The following is a 21,389-nucleotide window of genomic DNA, read 5'->3' on the forward strand; positions in this document are numbered from 1 at the left end:
GCAGGGGGAGGGGGAGAATGAATCCTAGGGTTAGGGTTACGGTTTGGGTGTATTTATTTAGGTTAGGATTAATCTGGACCGTCCATTCGATCGGACAGCTCTAGTTGCTGCCACGTCGGGCCACCGGCCTATTGAGTCACCGAATGGAGGACACAAAATGGACTTCAACGGAGAAAGGAAATAGGCCAGACAGATTGAATAGAAAAAAGGGAGGTTATATAAACTTTTCTATATTCGGCCCAAACTAAAAACGAGGATTTTGATTCATTTTCCAATTAAATAATTGTTAAATGATGTTTGTATTATTAAAAATTAGCAATTAAGCTCTGATAATTTCAATAAAATTTCAAAGAGCGTAACTAATCAAGGAGAATTTAATAAAAATTTAACCATGTCATTTTATTTCTCACACTTGCTTTACTTTTAAATTGATTTAATTATACACCTACCTACTTAAAAATACCAAATATTTTAGCAAATTTATATTTTAATTAATTACATAATGTAATTTTTTTCTTAACTTTTTCTCAATTTTCTGGTCTGTATGCTTCCCGTTGCAACGCACAGGTATTTTTGCTAGTAAAATTATTAATTTAATAGTATTGTAGTGATTCAGAGTACTAGTGTGCTTGGTTCACTTTTTCCATTGAGTATCGGATTTCGATTGTACCATAATTTTTGCCGAATTTTCAAAAAAATTGAGTTATTTTGATTGATTTTTACTACTCTAAATTTTAGTTCACCAAATCCTTTCGAAATTTCACTTGTAATCTACTTTTGTCCCGCTTCAAAACCTTGAAATTTTGCGGTTTTCAATATTTTCATTAAACCTTGGTAGTGTTAAGGCATCGATACTTTAAGATCCTCTACGGTCGACTGCACCACGCCTTTATCACTAAACATATGAGACCGGAAATCATCGGATCTACATGTCAGTGACACGGTGCAATGTAGAAGATCTCAATCCGTCGAGGATCAGGACCCCACAGCCACCAAAAGCCTTGTGCCTAGCCGACGCTGTCACGCGGCGACGGCGGCGGCGGCGTCGCCGGCGCGGCGACATGCTCCACCTCCGCAACCACCTCCTCCCGCTGCTCCACGCCGCCACCTCCACCGCCTCCTCCTCCCCTCTGCACCTCACCCACCGCCTTCTCTCCACCGCCGCAAGATCCCCCTTCTCCGTCGAGCACTACCTCATCGCCACCTGCGGCCTCACCGCCGCTCAGGCGCGCAGGGCGTCCCCGAAGCTCTCCCGTCTCAACTCCTCCTCCAACCCCGACGCCGTGCTCGCCCTCCTCTCCTCCTCCGCCGCCGGCCTCGACTCCCTCTCCCTCTCCCGCGCGGACCTCGCCGCCGTCGTCGCCGCCGAGCCGCGGCTGCTCCGCGCGAGGCCCGGCACCATCGCCCGCCGCATCGCCTCCCTCCGCGGCCGCGCCAACCTGTCTGCGCCCCAGATCCGCAGCTTCCTCATGTCCGGCGGCGCGGCGCACCTCGCCTCGTCCGACGTCTCCCCGAAGCTCGCGTTCTGGGTCCCCTTCCTCGGCTCCTTCGACATGCTCCTCAAGATCCTCAGGAGGTGCAACGCGATCCTCGCCACCGACGTCGACAGGGTGGTCAGGCCCAACGTCGCGCTGCTCGGGGAGTGCGGGCTAGGTGTTTGTGATATTGTCCAGATGACCCAGACCGCCGCGTGGCTGCTCACGTTCAACCCAGAGCGACTGAAGATTGTCGTGCGGCGCGCCGAGGAGCTCGGCGTGCCCACTTCATCGTGGGCGTTCAAGGACGCCGTGTGCACCGTCGCCCGTAACAACGAGGGCACCATCGCCGCGAGGATGGAGTTCTTGCGCGGCACTCTTGGTTGCTCCATGGACAAGCTACGCTCTGCGATCAGCAGGAAGCCGAGCATTCTAGGATTCTCGGAGAAGACGCTTCGCGGCAAAATAGAGTTCTTGCTCACTAAGGTCCAATTGGAGACTGAATACATCTTGCAGAGGCCTGTGATGCTCACGCTCAGCCTGGACAAGCGGTTGGCGCCGCGGCATTATGTTCTACAAGCCCTTGTGGAGAAGGGGTTGATAAAAAATGATGTTGATTACTACAGTTGTGTTTGTTTTGGCAATGAACATTTCGTAGCGAGGTACATTGATCGCCACGAGGATGCTCTTCCTGGTCTCACGGATGCCTATGCCGCTGTTCATGCTGGCAAATCGCCTGCACAAAGTCTAACTCAACATCTTAAGACAGACAGATATCGGAGGTCAGTTGTCTCTCTGGCTTTATAGCTAATGCAACACTTCATCCTCTGAAGTTGTCTGTTGATTTTTTAGTCATGGCAACATCTATTTTTCTCAAATCTCGACATCAGTCAATGGTAGAACTACAAATGATCTGATTGCTGATAATGCTAATGCAAGTTGAAGTCATGGATATTTATGCAGCAGCTCGATTGTGATTGTTTTAATCTTGCTAGCTTAGCGTCCTTACTTCTCATGTGATGTCTTGTTGCTTCGACAACTATTTTCGTGTTCTGTTAAATTTGAGCAAACAAGGGTTTTTGGCAGTTTTCTTGCTTCGTTTTCACTTCCTCTGCATTTCCTAATTTTGATTCTATATTCAACCTTCCATTGATGTTTACATGTACTATAAAGTAGTTCGCGCGACGCTACACTGCATGGCACGATTAAAGTGATTACACACCGATGCTGTCCAAGTTCAGTCTAAGTCATTCTTGAATGGTGAAACAGATGGATACTAGTATGCTTCGCAAATTCCTGGCAGTTCCATTCAAGAAATAGCTTGGCGATACTTTACATTTTCTTTTAAGATGTCCATCCAACACAAAGGGCTGCTGTTTCGCATCCCGCACTAGAATGGTAAACTAGTGCGTAATTTAAATGTTTAGCAAGGTTACCTAACTATATTTCCTTAATTATTTTCAGTGATGGAGAGGCAACATACGTGTTGAGGAATCAACCGGTCGGAATGGAAGACAAGTGAAAATAGGCACGTATATAACATCGGTTGGAACAGAAGGCATGAATGATCAAACATATGTCCAAAAATCATCAACGTCAAACATTACAAGCTGAAGGGGGTATAGTAAGGTAATTAACCAACAATGCCAAAAGTCTATTTCAACTACTTATCGTTGGTTTGGACCTTCGAGATGGGCCGGTTCTATCAACTAGGAGACAAGGGGGCCCATCCAGAGACCAACAACAGCTTGGCCCAGCCCATGCACATCTAGAGTTGCATCCAGCATCTGATTTCTGCTACAAGGAAGAATCGTTCACTAGAACCCCAGTGGCAGCATGAAGCGTTCACAGCATGCACAATGCATCAACAAACCAAGGGGAACTAAAAATTTTAATGGTGCTAAAATTTTGGGAATCTCCTGCTTCTGTACTCTCTTAACTTTTAGCTGAACTTTGGTAGTACCCAACTTTTAACCATTCCAATTTTGGTAATGCTAGAATTAAGGTTAGGCTTCATATGCTTCGTATGGCTAATGAGCCAAACATATAGCATCAATGCTTTCACTTGGCAAAAGTTGTTGAGCCTTTCCAAATGCATGAAGCAATCCAAATTGTTTTTATTACTATATGACAAATGCATCAGGTGACATTTTTATGGGGTGATGTTGTCCATCCTTTCCTGTCATCCATCGAGTTATGCACTTAAAGTTTGTTATGTGGAGCTTTCTGGAAAGGTCCTGGAACAACTCTCTTGCTAGGAAATGTTCACTATGTCACTATACATGCTAGTATGCAGGAACCACCAAATTCCATTAACTACTATATGAAATTAATGAGCTTAATTGTAACTTTGTAGCAAGCCTACCTGCCTAACAACCGATTACACTGGGCAGCTGCCAACTGATTATTTACCTGGTATAGACATGGAATTCAAGTCTAGATTGGGTGGTTGGCTGCTTGTTTAACTTAATTTGGAACCTATAGGTAATTAATCCACGTCTATCATATCTTATTAACCATGTTAGGCACAATATTTCTGATTTTAATGGTACAAATACACAAAGCTTGTACTCAAAAGCTCAACAATTTGACACTTTTTCGTTGCCACATTGATTATTTTGTCCAGGATGTAAGCCCAATTTGTGGAGTGTAAGAAATGAAATCTCTCCCTTAATTGTAATACAGTAACAAGGCCAGAAGTTGATTTCAATTACTTATCATCGGTTTGGACCTTCAAGATGGGCCGGTTCTATCAACTAGGGTAACAAGGGGCGTTATTACCATGTTAATATCATGTTATCCATGTTAACAAGGACCTTCAAGTTTGTAATAATTAAACCTCAATTAATATCATGTTATTACCATCTTATTTTGCGTGAAATACTTAATCTTTATCTTCATCTTCATATCCATTTTCAAAAGATTCAAACACCACCGTAGAGTTGCATTTGGGTATCTGATTTCTACCACTGGAGTTCAATAGAACTCCACTAGACTCCTTGCCCTATCGTTTGGCCTAAACAGCCAAATAATAAGCCAAAATTTGAATTTTTGAACTTGATTTTGAAGTTGATTTTGAATGCTTTTAACGTAGTTTTTGTTAATGTTGGCTTTTAAGTCGCTACAAACAAATCTACAAAAGTTTTACTTATAAATTAATTTTAATTTTCTAATAAACCAAATAAGCCATTTTGGGCCAAATGGGCAACCGATGGGAACCTCCACTGGCTAGGGCCTAGGCGGAGCCAGTGACGCTATCGAGCCTGAGCGGCTAATGATATTTCTATATGATCTACCGATTCTTTTATACGCCGATAGACAACTGTGGACTTGTGGAGGCCGGGCGGTCGCCTGACCTACCCGGGAGCTATCTACGCTGCCGGGTGTGTTGACTGCACGTATATTGGCAGCAACAGACCAACGGGAACTAAATTTTTAATGATGCTACAAATTAACGGGAACTAAATTTTTAATGATGCTACAAATTTAGGAATCTTCTGCTTCTTGACGTCTCTAGCTTTTAGCCGAATTTTGATTAACCACCCCCAGTTTAAAGTAATGCTAGAATTCAGGTTAAGGCTTCACGTGCTTCGTATGGCTGAGCCAAACAGGTGCCAAGCAGCCAAGGCTTTCACTTGACAAAGTTGTTGAGCCTTTCCAAATGCATGAAGCAATATGACAAATGCATCAGGTGGCATTTTTATGGGGTGATCGATGTTCATCCTTTCCTATCATCCACCAAGTTACCCAATTGAAGTTTGTTATGTGGAGCTTTCTGCAAAGGCCCTTGGAACAACACTCTTGTTAGGAAATGTGGACTATGGCTGTGTTTAGTTCCACGTTAAAATTGGAAGTTTGAAGGAATTGAAACGATGTGACGGAAAAGTTAGAAGTTTGTGTGTGTAGGTAAGTTCGATGTGACAGAAAAGTTGAAAGTTTGTAGAAAAATGTTGGAATCTAAACAGGGTGTATATATGTCACCACTGCATGCTAGTTGTACTGCTGTACAGGAACCACCAAATTCCATTAACCCCAGTCGCCGGGTGTTGGAGGGGGTAGAAAGGCCCCGCCGCCGCCGTCCTTGCCGCCACCCGGCTCTGCCGGCGGCTGCTCAGGTAGCAGTGAGGCGGAGGAGGCGAGGGAGAGGAGGCCGGCGGCGGGGCAGCCTCGAGTTGCTGCCCATGTCGCCCTGGGGCTGAGCGAGGGTTCATTGCTTGTTTAGTTTAATTGGAACCTATAGGTCCAGGTCTATCAGGCACAATAATTCTGCTTTGAATGGTACAAGTACACAAAACTTGCAGTATAATAAAAGTTCGGATGAGATAAGCTCAATTTTCGAACCTGAAAGGTTGTACAATAAATTTTATTTTAAGCTAATTGGAATGATTGATACACACATCTGCCTAGCTTCCTCTATTAGGTTTCGCAACAACATGTAGTACTTCCGAGATAATACACAAATGCATACAGAGAATCTGATTAATGCTACCTGCTGCGAAAATGCTGAAATAACTGAAATAATTTGATAGCTACCGTTAGTTAGTATCGATAACATTGTTTAGTTATTCAAAGGAGAATTTTTTAAAATATATATATATATATATATATACATGAGGATTGCTTGCTGTTTCCAGTTTTCATTAAATGTTGGTTGCATCTCCCATGCCTATCTGTCGAGGAGAAAACAGAAAATGGAAATTAAACCATGAGAATGCACGGATTGATGGGCACGAACTCCTTTCAGTTTCAGTGCTGTTCTCATGGAGTGATGGATGGAAATGTTCTTCTTTCCCAACTCCAACTGAAATTTAAGTTTTAACCAACTTTTAGCTTCCCCAGAATTCGGTAACTTCAAAAGTAAGACTCTGGTTTCTCGTGTTTTTTTCGGTGTGGCAAACCAACATGCCGTTGGGCCTCCCCACACGCATGAACCTAGCAATCCAAATTTTTTAGAACGCTAACTAGCTGACAAACACAAGGGGTGAAACTTAAGCTGCGATCGTTTGAGCATATTGCCAAGGCTAAACTGCAGATGCATGCAAAACGAGTAAGATCATTAGCACATAGTTAATTAAGTATTAACTATTATAATTTTAAAAATAGATTGATTTATTTAAAACTTGTATATAGAAAGCTTTTGAAAAAACCAAATTGTTTAGCATTTTAAAAAATGTATAAAATAACTAGAAGTAGCTAAGCTACCTTGCAAGGCTTGGTGTGTTCTCACCTGCATTTTTCCAACTTTTGTTCTCTCGCTTTCCACAAGCACACTTCCCCAATTACTAAAGAATACTCCCTCGGGTTTTGCATGGATATAATACATCCTAGCACAATGAATCTAAATAGGCGGACCATCTATTCAAATTCATTGTACTAGGATGTGTCATATCTATTTAAAATCTCTTATATTTTGGAACGGAGCAAGTACGTTTTTTTAAAAAAATAAAAAGTTGCTTTAGAAATAATATTAATTTGTTTTTAAATTTTTTTAAGCTAATAATTAGTTAGTTTTGCAATAATAAGTTAACATGTTTTTCGTGCGCTGTAGAAAGGTTCCGATTTTCCGAACCTTTGTATTAATCGAACACAGCTTGTTCATCCACCATGTCACCTCTTGATCAAAGTGATCCAGACAAGTTCGTTTGCTGGAGCTTTCAACAAATCAAGTCGATCTCCTCTTCCTAAGCTGGAACGTACAGCCGTCAGCAAACTCAGCATGATTCCTCACAACCAAGTCGTCGCTTCTCTTCTCTTCTTCTCCGGACGCTACAAATCAAAACTGCGTGCCTCAGCTTGTCAGCATCAACCGCCAGCGGAGTATGGACGCCGTCATGGCTGCCTCTCTCGATCTTATCCTTTGTTTTTCTTTTTTTTTCTCCCCCAATTTTCTTGGCAAGAAGGTTTACCTTTTTTTTTAGTTTTTTTCTTTGATTTTAGGGAGGTTTGTTTTTCTTTGGGACCAAGCATGGAAGGGGAAATTAAAATTGCTTGGATCATGGTTATACAAAGAAAAGCCAACGGGGGGTGATGGTGACAAATACTCCAGTTTTAGTCTTTCGTTTCAACCTGAGTTTAGTCTCGATCCGAGACGAGCGTTTTGGGACTAACTAAATTCTTGAAATAGAACATTCCAAAACACTGAATTTGAACTCCACGGCGGCATAGCTCATGATATAAATTCTCACAAAACCGAGGCTGTGTTTAGTTCAGCGCAAAGTTTGGATTTTGATTGAAATTGGAGATGATGTGACTGAAAAGTTGTGTGTGTATGACATGTTGATGTGATGAAAAATGACTGAAGTTTGGATCCAAAATTTGGATCTAAACACAGCCCGACTAGTACAATACTGTAACTATTTTCATGCCACCGAAAATCTTAACAAAACCTTTGGAAAGGAAGTCAACTACGAACGCGATAGTCCTGAATAGTTCAAAGAGATCGCGCGGTGCAGACGATATCATCGTCGATACTCTATGAACTTGTCAATGAAGGAAATCACTGATGTGGCAATGGAGTGTGACACTTGGCTATTTACAAGTTTCAATGGCTTGGATTCATCAATTCCTTGCGTTTCCAAGCAACGAGAGAGAGAGGGGGTTGGGCCGTTGGCTGCCTCTCGACCCCCTAACCGTCAGAAGTATGGATTACTTCATGTTAGTAAATGCATAGCTCCATCACATTAGCACTATCTGTGGACATCTGGTTGGATCAGAAGGGAAAATCTGTTCTACGGGCTTCAAGGATAGAAAAAAAAGTAACTTAGGTCAAAAACTGTATGTTATTACTCCCTCCATCCCAAAATAAATGCAGTTTTATACCATTCACGTTCAACGTTTGACCGTTCGTCTTATTTAGAAAAATTTTATGATTAGTATTTTTATTGCTATTAGATGATAAATCATGAATAGTACTTTATGTGTGACTAAATATTTTTAAATTTTTCACAAATTTTTCAAATAAGACGGACGATCAAACGTTGGGCACGGATATCCATGACTGCACTTATTTTTGGACAGAGGTAGTATTTTTAAGTACTCCTTCACAAGGAAATGCAGAAAACATGAGATTGTGTCAAAGTTGTAAAACTGTCCGTCAATGAAAACATTTTGATTTCCACCGCAACTGAATGTAATTTTATCCAGATTTTATCACCTAAACTAAAAGGACTCCTAATATGAGTGAGCGGGAGAGGGGTAGATGGGCTAAAGTTAGAAGCCCTATAAAACAGGCCCCCTCTATGTAAAAATTCATTGACTAGCTTAGCATTTTCGACCCCAAGGCTGTTTAGTTCACGTCAAAATTAGAAATTTGGTTGAAATTGAAACGATGTGACGAAAAAGTTGAAAGTTTATGTGAGTAGGAAAGTTTAATGAGATGGAAAAAGTTAGAAGTTTGAAGAAAAAATTGGGATCTAAACACGGTGCAAAACGAGATCACAAACCTTAACTTAGATACTATATCCGTTTCATATTATAGTTATTTTGAATTTTTTTTCCTAGACCAGTTTTATTAAGTTTATAAAAAATATAATACCATTTCTAACCCAAAACAAATGTATTATCAAAACATATGTGTTAGATTTAATGAAACTAATGCTACTAAAATTTTCAAGAAACTTGGTTAAACTTTAAAAGTTTCAACATGGTATAAAGAATCAAAACGGGTCATACAATACGATGAAACATAGGGGAGCTAAAAACAGAGGGAGAAGTCCATAAACGAGAGGATCTCGTCATCTCCCATGTGAGAACCAAAAACAAAAACGAAAAGGAAAAGAAGGGCGAAAAGAGAAGCAATCAAGCAAAGCAAATGTGAGGTTTACTCGGTGCCGACCTTATCTCCCTTCCTTCCTTCCTCGCCGATGGCGACGTGCTTCCATCGCCTCACGCAACGCTCCACAGCTAATTAATTACCAATAATCGACCAATTAACTACAACCTCCAGATCCAAACGCCAATGTCAACCACTCTACACCGGCCAAGATCCCGGCGCAAATCCGGCCACAGCTTGTGTTTCTCTTGCAGCAAGAACTGATTCAAATTTCTCAAGAAATCATAAGACGAGATGGTTTCATTTTGAGACAAAAGATGGACTCTGCAATCTGCACCTCAAACGGCTGGTCATAATATGTACAATGGATTGGATTATTGCTACTCATAACCATAACCATGGTTGAACGATGGAGGATGAGGAGGAGATCCAAGATCATCCCCTTGATTCCTCCATGGTTTTCTTGGACAAAAACACCACACTCATCATCATCATCATCCTCACAACAACAACAGATTGGGGAGAGATAGAGAGAGGAGAGGAGCTTCACAAACTCACCACTAGCTTCCTCTCCTTCTCTTCTCCTTGTGATTCTTTTCTTGTGCACATACTACTGTTCTAGTAGAGTAGAGTAGTATTTGGTTGTGTGTAGTAGAGATCTCCTTGAGGCGGAGCAGCTGGATCCAGATCGAGATCTTGGATCTTGGCGGGGTTCGTCGTCAATGGCGGATCGGATCGGATCAGATGCGGACGGCGGCGACGGAGAAGGCGAATCCGGCGAACTCTGGAGGTGGGCGAACCACGGTCCAGTTCTTGGTCTTTACGTCGAACACCCAGAGGGCGTGGCGGCCGGACCCGCCGTCGGAGTCCTCGATGGCGCCGGTGACGACGACGCGCTCGCCGCCGCCGACGCAGACGGCGCGGGCGGTGCCGGCCTTGAGGCCCGGGGGGGAGGGGCCGACCTCGCGCCACCCGCCGCGCGAGCCGAGCCACTCCATCACGGCGGCGCCCTCGATGCACCAGACGCGGCCGCGGACCACGACGTGGGCGGCGGAGGGAGGGGCGCGGACGCGGTCGAGGCGGCGCCACGCGCGCGCCGCCGGGTCGAACCACTCGGCGTCGCGCTCGAACCCGCCCTGCCTCGCCGTGCGGTACCCGCTCACGGCGAGGAACCTGTCGCCGGCGACGGTCGCCATCCCGTCGCACTCGTCCCGCTCCTCCGACATGTCCGGGAGCGGGTCCCACGCGTCCGCCACGGCGTCGTACGCCTCCGCCGTCTTGAGCGCGTTCTTGTGCTTGTCGTGCCCGCCCGCCACGTAGATCCTCCCGCCGGCCTCCGCGCACGCGAAGAAGGACCTCGCCGACCGCATCGGCGGCGCGCTCCGCCACACGCCGGTGGAGGCGTCGAGCACGTGGACGTCCGCCACGGGCTCGAACGTCTCGGGGTCCCACCCGCCGAGCACCGCCAGGCGCGTCCCCACCGCGGCGCACTGCGCGAACATGGGCACCGGCGGCGCCGCCTTCTCCCGCCTCCACTCCCCCGTCGTCACGTTGTACACCGCCACCCCGTACGCCGGGGAGTTCGCCGGCGCGTCGCCGTCCTCCTTCGCCTCCTCCGCGGCCGCCGCGGCCGCCGCGGGGTTCGCGAACTGGAGCAGGTAAACCAAATCCTCGTTGGCGCCCGCCTCGGCGCGCGCCATGGCGAACGCGGGCGTCGCCGCCGCGCTCCTCCACCCGCGGCACACGCGCCGCATCGCCCGGTGAGCCCCGTGCGGGACGCGCGCCAGGCAGTCGACGGCGACGTCGTCGGGCATCCCCGGGATGAGCTCGACGTGCTCGACGGCGACGCCGCCGGCGTCGCGCTCTAGCGCACGGCTCCTCGGGCTCCTCATTTTTTTTTCTCTGATTTTTTTCTCTTTTTTTTGCTGCTTCTGGATCTGTGGGTCGCCTCTCTCTGGGGGGAGAGGAGTGGTTTAAATAGAGCTCACTCAAGGCTACGTGGCGCCTTCTGATTGGTGGATCTCCACCGCTAACGAAATTTAATGAAAATTAAATTTTAAAAATGAAAGCAACCTGTTTGGAAAGCCTGTTTTTCTGCCGGTTCAACATGCAACTCTTCATAAAAAAAAAAGTTTATTTTGTTGCTTAAAGAGGGGCTTGAATTACAGGTAATGATCATTAGTGGAAATTCATTTTTTTACTTTTTTTGTTTGTTTGTATGCAAGGATGAGGTGTAATTGAGTAGAAGTAGATCAGAACAAGTACACAGGGAAATGAAAAGAAAAGAAAGAGCGAGCTGGAAAACTTGATCTTGTGGTTTTTGATGATGGAACTATGGAAAAGGTGATAATGACTAGTAAGTGCCTTTTTGCCTGAAAAATTAGTTGCTGTCTAATTATTTTTATGGCCAAAAGAAAGGCTTCATTTTTCCTTGCTACTTCTATAATAGTAGAACAGTCCATGACAACCTGACAAGGCCTTTGTATTCTTTTGTTGAATTATTGCAGTGCCTATAATGAGAGTGTTTTTTTTACTCCATTTCATTTTGCCTGACTTTTTATGACAACATTTTCCTCTTAATATTATTTGATTTAATTAATTAGCAGCTCACTTATCGTTAAGTTTAAAAATAATTATTCACCGTAGTGGTGTTAATTATAGCGCTTAGAATTTATCCACAGTAGTAGTTAAGGAGATACTAGCCGGTCCATCTTGGCATGAGTAATAATAAAAATAACAATAATTCTATTTCAATTATTTAGCTTGCATTCTCTTACCTGAAAAATTCCATTTTGATGTCCCACTAATATAAATCTCCAGCGCGCTTAAAACGAGAGTCCAGAACAGCATCCGAATCTCCCCCACAAAGAAAACTAAATAAATTAATCACATGCTGTCACCATATAGACCAGCAAAGCACACTGTTTCTAAATTCTTATCCCAAATTTGACTAGATGGCATTGTAGACTTATTCTTTGTCCAACTTGGTGCTCTTCTTGAACACCCCCAGAATAAAATCCAGACAATGGAAAAAACATATTATGGACCCAAATTTTCCACCCCCAAAAGATGCCATCCAAACTTGGTCCATGGAAACAATAAAAGAACCTCCTGATGCAAAGGATCAATCAGTGACAGTGATCTTAAAATTATCCTTGAGTGATTTGTTTTTTTTTTTTTTTGCAATCAGTGAATGTGATGAGGCTTCTGGGGTGTGTGGGGACTGAGAAGCTTGAGATGAACATGGAGATGGAGGTGGATTTGGATTAGGATAAGGATGAGGGTGGAGAGGAGAGGAGAGGAGAGGAGGCTGGGCAACAAGGACAGCTCATGTGAGGTGGAAGGAGAATGGTCTCCATCACTTGCTTCAGTGTTCAGGTTTGTTCAGCTGTTAAGAGGGTCAGGGCCTACGCTGCTTACCCTTGGTCGAAAAATCCAGGGTCCTATCTGATGGCCTAATCGGTCAAAGAAAAAACTAAATTTTAAATTTTCAAGCTTAATTTTGAGATTGATTTTGAGATATTTTCAACGTAGTTTCTTTTTCAACATTGACTTTTAAGTCACCAAGAATACATTTACAAAAGTTTTATCTACAAATTCATTTTTATTTCCTAATAAACCGTTTTGGCTTATTACGAAATAAGCCAAATGATGGGGACACCAATTTCTACCACAAACTTGGGCCCTGTTGGAAACTTATGATTTTAAGAGTAATTAATTGGTAGTCAGCTCTTAATAATCTGGGCTGAAAAACCTAGTTTCTAACTAATAGTATCTAAATTCTACGGCTACACATTCTAAAATTCTGAGTGAAATCCTGGACTGTTTAGGGGAGCTTCTGGCAGCTGGAGATTCTTAGATAAGCTGCAACCGTCAGAAACTCCCTTGATAGACTCCTAGAACCTATCAGAGGGGACTTTTAGCAGTTATAGCTTTTCCCATATTCTCTGAGATATTGAACTATATATGCCACTTTTAGATGTGGCAATTAACTATTTGCCACTAGACCCACATGTCATAGATACATGTGGACCCACATGTCATAGATACATGTGGACCCACATGTCATTGAGATAGGTGTGGCAAATAGTTAAAAGCCCCATATTCTCTAACTCTCATAAATAGTGTAGATAAAAAATGAATTACAAGCCAGAATGTGGAAAAACCTAACTTCTTTTTAGATTTACAGATGTTAACTATAAACCAGTAGCTTCTCCGAATTTTAAGCTCACAAAACAAAACCATGTTTAGGTTCATAGCTATAAGTTCTATTTTTTTTAACTCCTTATCAGCCATTTATTTAATTCATCCATTGCCAACCGGATTAGCTATAAATTGTATTACCACCACTTCTCCTTTTTCTTAAACTTATTCCTTGCATAACGCATATAGCTTTGTGTGATAATTGTTTCATGTAATACGAAAATATTTTTCTACTAATTAAATCAATACCACAATATTCCGAGGTTTAGTATGGACTAGTACGAAGCAAATCAAACCACAATTCTTTTTATTTGTACCTTTTGGCACATGTGGGCCACCTAAAAGTCACAGTGGGCCCCACAATGCAGATCTAAAAGGAGCTTAGCTAGAGAGGAGGAGGGCCGCTTGGTGTTGAGTCATCACTCAGCAGTGATCAGTGGATCACACCAAGGGCATGAAATGATCAGCCAAGCTAAGCTGGTTATCAAGCAAAGCAAAAGCACAAGCTTCTAGAAGCTCAAGTAGGAGATAGGAGTGTGAGTTGTCCGTCTACCTTTTGAGCTGTTGCCACTTCGTTTTCAGGTTCAGTGATGGAGTGAAGATCAGATCAAAGGAGACTGCATGTCATGAGTGTCTCCAGAAGCAAGCGTGCATGCTCTGCAGAGGTTTGTTTCTTTTGTAATTCTGGATATGTTGGTTTTTTTTTTAAAAAAAAACTGGATATGTTGGTAGGGTATGCTTTTCCAACGGAATCATTTGGGTTATAGGGACAAACAAATCGAAGCTAGTACTTCCTCCGTCCCATAATATATAACCGGATATTCAGATTTATTGTATTATGAGATGTCCCATCCGGTATTAGATTGCTATATTATGTGACGGAAGGAGTATTAATTTTGTGGAGGATGTGATTTTTTAAGATTGTCTCGGGGGAAGTGGAGTAAATTATGGTGAAAAACCACAAAAGTTGTGTGGAAACCACGTAAACATTTAGCTACTCTAGAATGCTTTTAACTGAATAATATGGGTTATACCACTGACAACTGGGATATTAGTTTTGTAGAGGTGTGATATGCAAGATTGCCTCGAGAAAAGTGGCAGAGATCTGCCACTCTGATTTCCTTTTCCAATTTTCCTTTTTCGAGTTGAAAAATCGAGCTAAAAAACTAGATTAATTAGATTATGTTCCAAGAGAATATTAGTAGTCGTCAGTCATGTGGAAAGATTCTCCCGGTTCCTGTGTGATAGAAAAGGTACGTTTTCTTCGTTGGAAATAAATAGTTGTGGCGATATTGTTGGAGAGAAGAGAACGCCAAGTCGGCAACTGTGTCTCGTGCGATCTCTAGCTCTCAAATCTCACCATTTTGGCTGCATTTGCTTGCGGATATGAATAGTTTGTCAAATTTGATATACGCACGTACTTTCTCTGTCCAAAAATAAATCCAATCTTAAAGATGAATATGGACAATGGACATAGGACAGAGGTGAAGTAAAAGGTCCGTGTGATTTTAACCCGCTTTATTGGTTGCTCATATTCCCTAATAAACCAAAACAACTTACTATTAAAAAATAAAAATTAATTTGTAGATAAAACTTTTATATATGTGTTTTTAGCGACTTAAGTTAATGCTGAAAAAAATTACGTTGCAAATAGTTTAAAATCAACTTTAAAATTAAGTTTGAAAATTTAAATTTTTTTCTTTGGTTTTGACTTATTAGGACAACCAATGGGGCTAAACATCTTCCATGTTTTTTTATTTTCTTTATTGAAACAGTACCATAGTCCCAAGGCTTTGATCATCTAATTAGTTAATTGAGATTACCAGCTTAATTAATGCTATCTCCACATACTCCACTAAAGATGATACCCTCGAGAAAACTATTTCTTTGCAAGAGGGCAACCGTAAGATCCAGCTTCTAGAACAGGGGGCCTTGCATTGGGTGGTTTAATTATAGCACACAGATATATGTAGATATTTTCAGTGTGTTGTGTTGCATCTTGTCTGAAGAAAAACATATTCATGCTGTCATCCTCTTGAGATGGAGATGGGCCGGGGAAAAAGGTAGTGTCCTTTACAACATGTTAATTAATTAATTAATTAATTATGTTCTCGTTCGATGATAGTTTCAATCCAGTACTCCTCAATCATATCGAATCCAGCGGTTAGGGCATACAGTAGATATAAACAGCGGCCTAATTGGAGGACATGGGATATACTGCAAGATATACTATAGTACTAGATTGTAGAGTTTCATGGAGAGAGACAATGATACACTAGCTAACATGCATAATTAATCTCAATTGTTATGATTAATGGGTTTAACCATCAGTCGCCGTGTGTATGACGACATTGAACCCAATTTCAATACTGAGTTTAACAGTAATTACATATATATTTTTAAAATAATCTATGCAACTTAAAATTATATTTCTAAATAAATAGACAAGGCAACCTGCATGACGTACAAACCGACGCTATTTAATAACATAGTTTGTATAGCTATATCCCAACTTTAACCTAGTGCGGCAATATTTGTCTTGCCATGACAAACCGACAACTATAGTAGAAGCCGCCCGCTGCCATCATGGAAAGGAATCCAACTCGGAAAAGTATTTAGAAAAACGATATAAAATACAAAATGATTTGTCCACTGATGCTCATGTCTGCATGCATCATGCGACTTGCCCAGATTTGGAGAAAAATCGGTGGAGGTGTTCACTTCACCGATTCTTTTGTCATGTTGAAGAGTCCTAAGATTTATGTTATATATGTAATTCATGTGCTTACAATTTATTATTAATTACCATTACTCTGGATATTGGGCACTAGCTTTCCTCCTTGATAACTAAATCGACCACTTGACCCTAATCTATCACCAAAGCTAGAATTGAAAACTATAAATGACATGGATATATGCAACTTGGCAACTTGGCTTTTGGATGATGAAGAGAAGAAAAAGGGAGAAAAAGGTGGGCGCTCGATTCCCGTTAGCGCTCCCGGTTCAGCGCATCCTTTATCACTAAACAAGTGGAAAACAAAAACCGCCGACTAATTAAATTATTAATGTTCGTTTGCGTATCTACTTATGTTGCACCGCCCTTATTTTGTCCTAAAATTTCCATGTACGTAATCAATTACACCAGGTTGAAAATGGGGAAAACATTATTCTTTGATTTTCTCATGGTGAAAAATATTATATTATTATTGCCATGGTAATTGTGAACTTGGGCAGGGTGTGAACCGCGGTGGAGATTAGCAGTTGACCTAGAACACTGGAGAAGTGAATTCAACTATAGTGCTATAATAAACCAATAAGTTTCTCCATAATTTTAGGAGTATTCGTTGGATTAGGATCACATTTTTAAGGAAGAAAATGACAACAGCTTGTATAGATTACTACGGGGAAAACTTAAAAAGAAAAGGGAAAAAAACCTGGTGGGCCCGAGCCCACATGGGGCAGGCAGGCAGGCGGGTGTTCGGCGGCCGGCCGGTGGGCCCGGCTCTCCCGCTGGGTGGACAAGTCGTCGGTGGGCCCACCTTACCAGCCGCGGGCCCCACCACCGCCTCTCATTCATGTACTTTCAACCGTCCAGTACGGGACAAAGAAAAGAGGGATAGTTATTACTTGCAGTAAAAAAATGAGAAACGGATTTAGGATCGGTGGGGCCCACCTGGTAGTCACTTTTCCAGCTCACCCGTTCCAATCCTTCCACGTAGGACGGCATCACTTGACCTGGACAATGCTTTATTGAACCGTTGGATATTAGCCGATTTTCGTAAGGTGTTGACCGTGAGTCGTTGGTGTTTATCGGTTTTGGGTGAACCGGTGAAGAGCGATTTACTTCAAAAACGAAAAGATAAATCCTGGTTATTAGGATAGCTCGGCCTCTTTGCGTATCTGTAAAAAAAATCACTTTTAACTTAGATTCGTAGGTAAAAGTTATTTTTTCTAAGACGGAAAAGGTAATATCTTCCTGTACATTCTACTTGTGGGGGGTCTTTCAACGAGTTTCCTTTTCATCTTGTACAAAGAAAATGGAAAATGAATGTGAGGAAAAAAAGACCAACTGATAGAGATAGCAAGACGATAAGAATTAACTGGTTGGACTGATGGATGTGTGAGACGAGCAAACTTTATTACACAATTGAAGTATCAAGGCATAGTACCATAGTACTCCACCTAGCTAGTTAGTCACCAAGTCATGTTGATAAGGCAGAGTGACATGTCAAAGCCGCTAATAATCTCTACTATTATAAAAATTGAAGATGTTTTTGCTACGTTATCTGTATATGAGTCGGGTTTTAAATCCGTTCGCTTTTAGAAATACAAAATCTATATTTGAGACGGGTTTTAAGTTCTTTCGCTTTTAAAAATATAGAAGGAATCGTATAAGAAATCTTTTCAAAAACCTCGCATATTAACTTGAGACAATTGGACTCCTAATTACAGCTCATGATTTTCTAACAAACTATTTATCCAAGTGAGTTTAACACAGTGAATTTCATCTCAACTAAACCATATAACAATAATAAGATTAAAATATTCTTCACCCGTTGCAACGTACGGATATTTTTCCAGTAAATCTATATATAAGACGGAGTCTAATCTAATAGTATGAGTAAGTTAATATTAAAACATCGCACTGGTTTAACAATCTCTTATTGATACCCTACTAAACGAAAAATATACGTAATTTTCACCACTTATTATTCACATCTATCGGCCAAGGACGACCAAGCATTTGCACATGGTGCCCTAAAAGCTAACATAGACTTTACATATGTACATTTGAGTGATACTAACTAATCAAAAGTGCCTAATTTGAGGACACACAACCACTCATCACTGTCCTATCTGATCTAATTAAGCTGCACTTAATTATTCACTCCCAACATCTGAATCACTACTCTACAATGTCCTTTTTCTTGGCGCCTTTCCCATGCAAGGGTCAACATCTGAGCTGGTGACAAGGTTGCATCGTACATTCATATCCAGATCCTCTTGTTGCTCAGCTAGCTAGCTCCATCGATCTCTGCTTCTAGAAGATGTTCCAGCTGCAGTACTATGGCTTTAACCTAGATAGGTACAATACGTTATCGCTCTAATTCCAGGTTAATCAGATGAAACCTCGCATGTTGCTAAAAAAATTGTATATAATAGTACAAATAATATTTAAGAGAGCTAGACAACATAACTTTATGTAATTTTCATCTTTGATCGACTATTAAAAAAACTATGGTGGTGTTTGAATGTCATGAAAATAAAGATTAATATGAAGATTAAGTGTTTCACGTAAAACGAGGTTGTAATAACATGTGATTAATTGAGTTCTAATTATTTCAAATTTAAAAAATAGATTAATCTGATATTTTAGAATAACTTTTATATAGAAAGTTTTCGCACGGAACGCACCATTTAGCAGTTTGAAAAGCATGCCACGAGTATCCAAAATTTAATCCAACTTTTGTTAGAGAAAAGAACATGGCCTATAAATAATTAAGATAATGTAGTTTATAATAATTTAAATTATATATAGATTGATCGTCCAAAATTAGAACTAAAATGATTGGCTCAATAAGAGAAAGAAAAGAAGAAAGATAATATAAATTAATCATCTAAATACAAAGCTAAGATGATATGACTTCATAAGAGAAAAAATGATAGGGTAATTTGGACCATAGATTAATTATCAAGTGTTAGGAACAATTAAGCTAATGTAGCTTAATAGATAATAGAGAAATAATATTAGCAACACTTAATTGAATATAAACTTTAAAAATAAATAGGATTATGTTGAGAGCTATGACGACTAAAGTGTTAAAAAAATAAACGAAGCAACTAAAGCTGATTTACAGTATAAACTTTTACATATGTTATATTATATCAATTTAAAAGAAGGTTAAAAATAGACTACTTCAAAAAAAAAATCAACTTTAGAATTAATTTTTTGATATGGCTATTTGAATTTAGCTTACTTTAGCTTTTCAACGGCACATAAAGTAAGATAAGTCATTCGCACATGGATAATCAAGTATTACTCCCTTCGTTTCAAATTATATGGCACCTCTTTTTAAAGGAAATTAAACTCGGTATTTTTTAACTGATAATCATACTAACCATATCTATGCTAAGCATTACACGTGTTATATCAAGTATTTTTCATATTCGTTGGAAGTATAATATGAAATAAATTAATAACTAAAATATGGCATCAAGGATCGTATAAAAAATATAGGTCTTATAATTTAGGATGGAGTGGTTAATTATTACAAACTTTAAAAGTGAGTTAATCTAAATTTTTAAAGAAACTTCTATGTAAATAGGATTTTTAAAAGCATACTATTTAACAGTTTAAAAGATGTGCTACCGAATAACGAGCAAATTGTAATTTGGATTTGATGAAAAAAAAAAGCGATCTGTGGACGACGAGAGTTTTGCTTTAATCCTATATTACTATAAAGTTAATAAAGTTAATGTCCACTAACCTCTAAAACTCAACTTGCAACCATGGCACATCATCACACACTCAATAATTGCATATTTAATATCATACAAACATACAACATCATCTATAACTTATTTAATTCTACAAATCAATCTGCAAGTATATCTAATCATCATCCCTCACATCATTTTTACAATATTTTAACAAATCTATATATCATTTTTTATAGTATTTAACATGCACTTATCAATATATTATCAATCTGTTCCACATTAAATCGCGAGTAATGATTTGCTTGTCTGATGATAAATACTAATAAACCCTCACATTTTATTATTTTTTCCTTTTACTTATAGCCGATTGTCAAAAAAAATAAATAAAAATTACTTAATAATTTCTGCACCGAAGCGTAGCAAATCATTTCAATCAAATCATTTCAATCATTGCGACCGATCACAGCCTGCATGAGCACCCGTACCCATCCATCGTGAGATCGATCGATCCCACAATCGCACAAACACGATGGCCCCACCACGCACCAATCGCTTACACATATACTAGCACCTTACAAAAAAAATATGTACGGAGTACTATAAAGTGATGAAGAGGCTCCGATATGACATGTAAAGCGAAGACAAGAGCATTATTATTTCAAATCGATCGTACTGATCGATCCCCTCTGCCATGGCAATCCATCTGCTAATTTTCATAGTTATCTCCAAGAGCAAGTTTAATAGTATAGCCCACTACTAACTCTAATTCATTTATAACCAATCTAATAGTTAATTTATATAATAGTTGCTTACTATACTATTAATATATGATCCCACCTATTATATGCACATTACGTCTTGTAGTCCGTGCTATAGCTGACTACGAATTTGTAGCCCGCTGTTCTTCTCTCTCATCTTTTATCTTACTAAAATATATTTATAGCTAGCTATTAGTCTGCTATTATACTCTCTCTAAGAGAATCTTTAGATTTTTTTTTTTTGAGAGCTCTCCACTTTGAGTACAAGCTGTAGTATCTGAACATACGTGCAAACGCACTCCACCACGCACACACACCCACACCCCTACACGCATGCTAGACCTATCAACTATACACACACGTACTAATGAGATACACAAAGCCACCTAAGAACCTTGTGTGTGACGAGGACGTCACTCTACTATTGTGGCGCTGGCACGGGAGAGCTGGAAATTTATTTGGGAATAAATCCCGGTGAGACACGCGGGTGACGATCCCAGGGATCGAACCCGCGCGGGCTGCTCGCTCACCAGCGAAGCTAGCCAACCGAGCAACGCTCGGTTCTCAGAGAATCTTTAGATCTCATAACATGGTGGAGCACATAATTAAGTAGGATATATACGTACTGTGCAGATTCCTGATGACCAGGGAACTGATGAAGCTTATGCACGTGTGGATGTGTCAGGCACTCATCTCATGCAAATTAATCTCAATTCTCATGTTAGCTTTCACTTATTCCAT

At 40.8% G+C, this 21,389-nt stretch overlaps 2 protein-coding genes across 3 annotated transcripts; one reads left to right on the forward strand and one right to left on the reverse strand.

The window, feature by feature from the left end:
- Positions 1–985: 985 nt before the first annotated feature.
- Positions 986–4,356, forward strand: LOC4350189 (uncharacterized). 2 transcript variants are annotated; one of them, XR_001540944.3, is made up of 3 exons: positions 986–2,257; positions 2,940–3,104; positions 4,102–4,356. XR_001540944.3 is itself a non-coding variant. In XM_015759831.3 (2 exons), exons 1-2 carry the CDS (start codon positions 1,062–1,064, stop codon positions 2,995–2,997), a joined length of 1,254 nt encoding a protein of 417 aa, XP_015615317.3. In that variant the 5' UTR covers positions 986–1,061; the 3' UTR covers positions 2,998–3,601. The 2 variants fall into 2 exon arrangements, 1 of the variants encoding a protein (XP_015615317.3); XM_015759831.3 differs by lacking the exon at positions 4,102–4,356 and having other exon boundaries at positions 2,940–3,601.
- A 5,222-nt stretch (positions 4,357–9,578) lies between these two features.
- LOC4350190 (F-box/kelch-repeat protein At2g44130) lies at positions 9,579–11,192 on the reverse strand. Its single transcript, XM_015762127.3, has one exon. The coding sequence runs from the start codon at positions 11,136–11,138 to the stop codon at positions 9,987–9,989; it is 1,152 nt and encodes a 383-aa protein (XP_015617613.1). The 5' UTR covers positions 11,139–11,192; the 3' UTR covers positions 9,579–9,986.
- Positions 11,193–21,389: the final 10,197 nt, after the last annotated feature.

The sequence above is a fragment of the Oryza sativa genome, chromosome 11 (assembly GCF_034140825.1).
Source record: "Oryza sativa Japonica Group chromosome 11, ASM3414082v1".
Taxonomy (NCBI): domain Eukaryota; kingdom Viridiplantae; phylum Streptophyta; class Magnoliopsida; order Poales; family Poaceae; genus Oryza; species Oryza sativa.

Coding starts and splice junctions, on each gene's coding strand:
- LOC4350190 (XM_015762127.3), bottom strand. CDS start 11,138: ATGAGGAGCCCGAGGAGCCGTGCGCTAGAGCGCGACGCCGGCGGCGTC.
- LOC4350189 (XM_015759831.3), top strand. CDS start 1,062: ATGCTCCACCTCCGCAACCACCTCCTCCCGCTGCTCCACGCCGCCACC. Junction 2,258..2,939: donor AAGACAGACAGATATCGGAG/GTCAGTTGTCTC, acceptor AATTATTTTCAG/TGATGGAGAGGCAACATACG.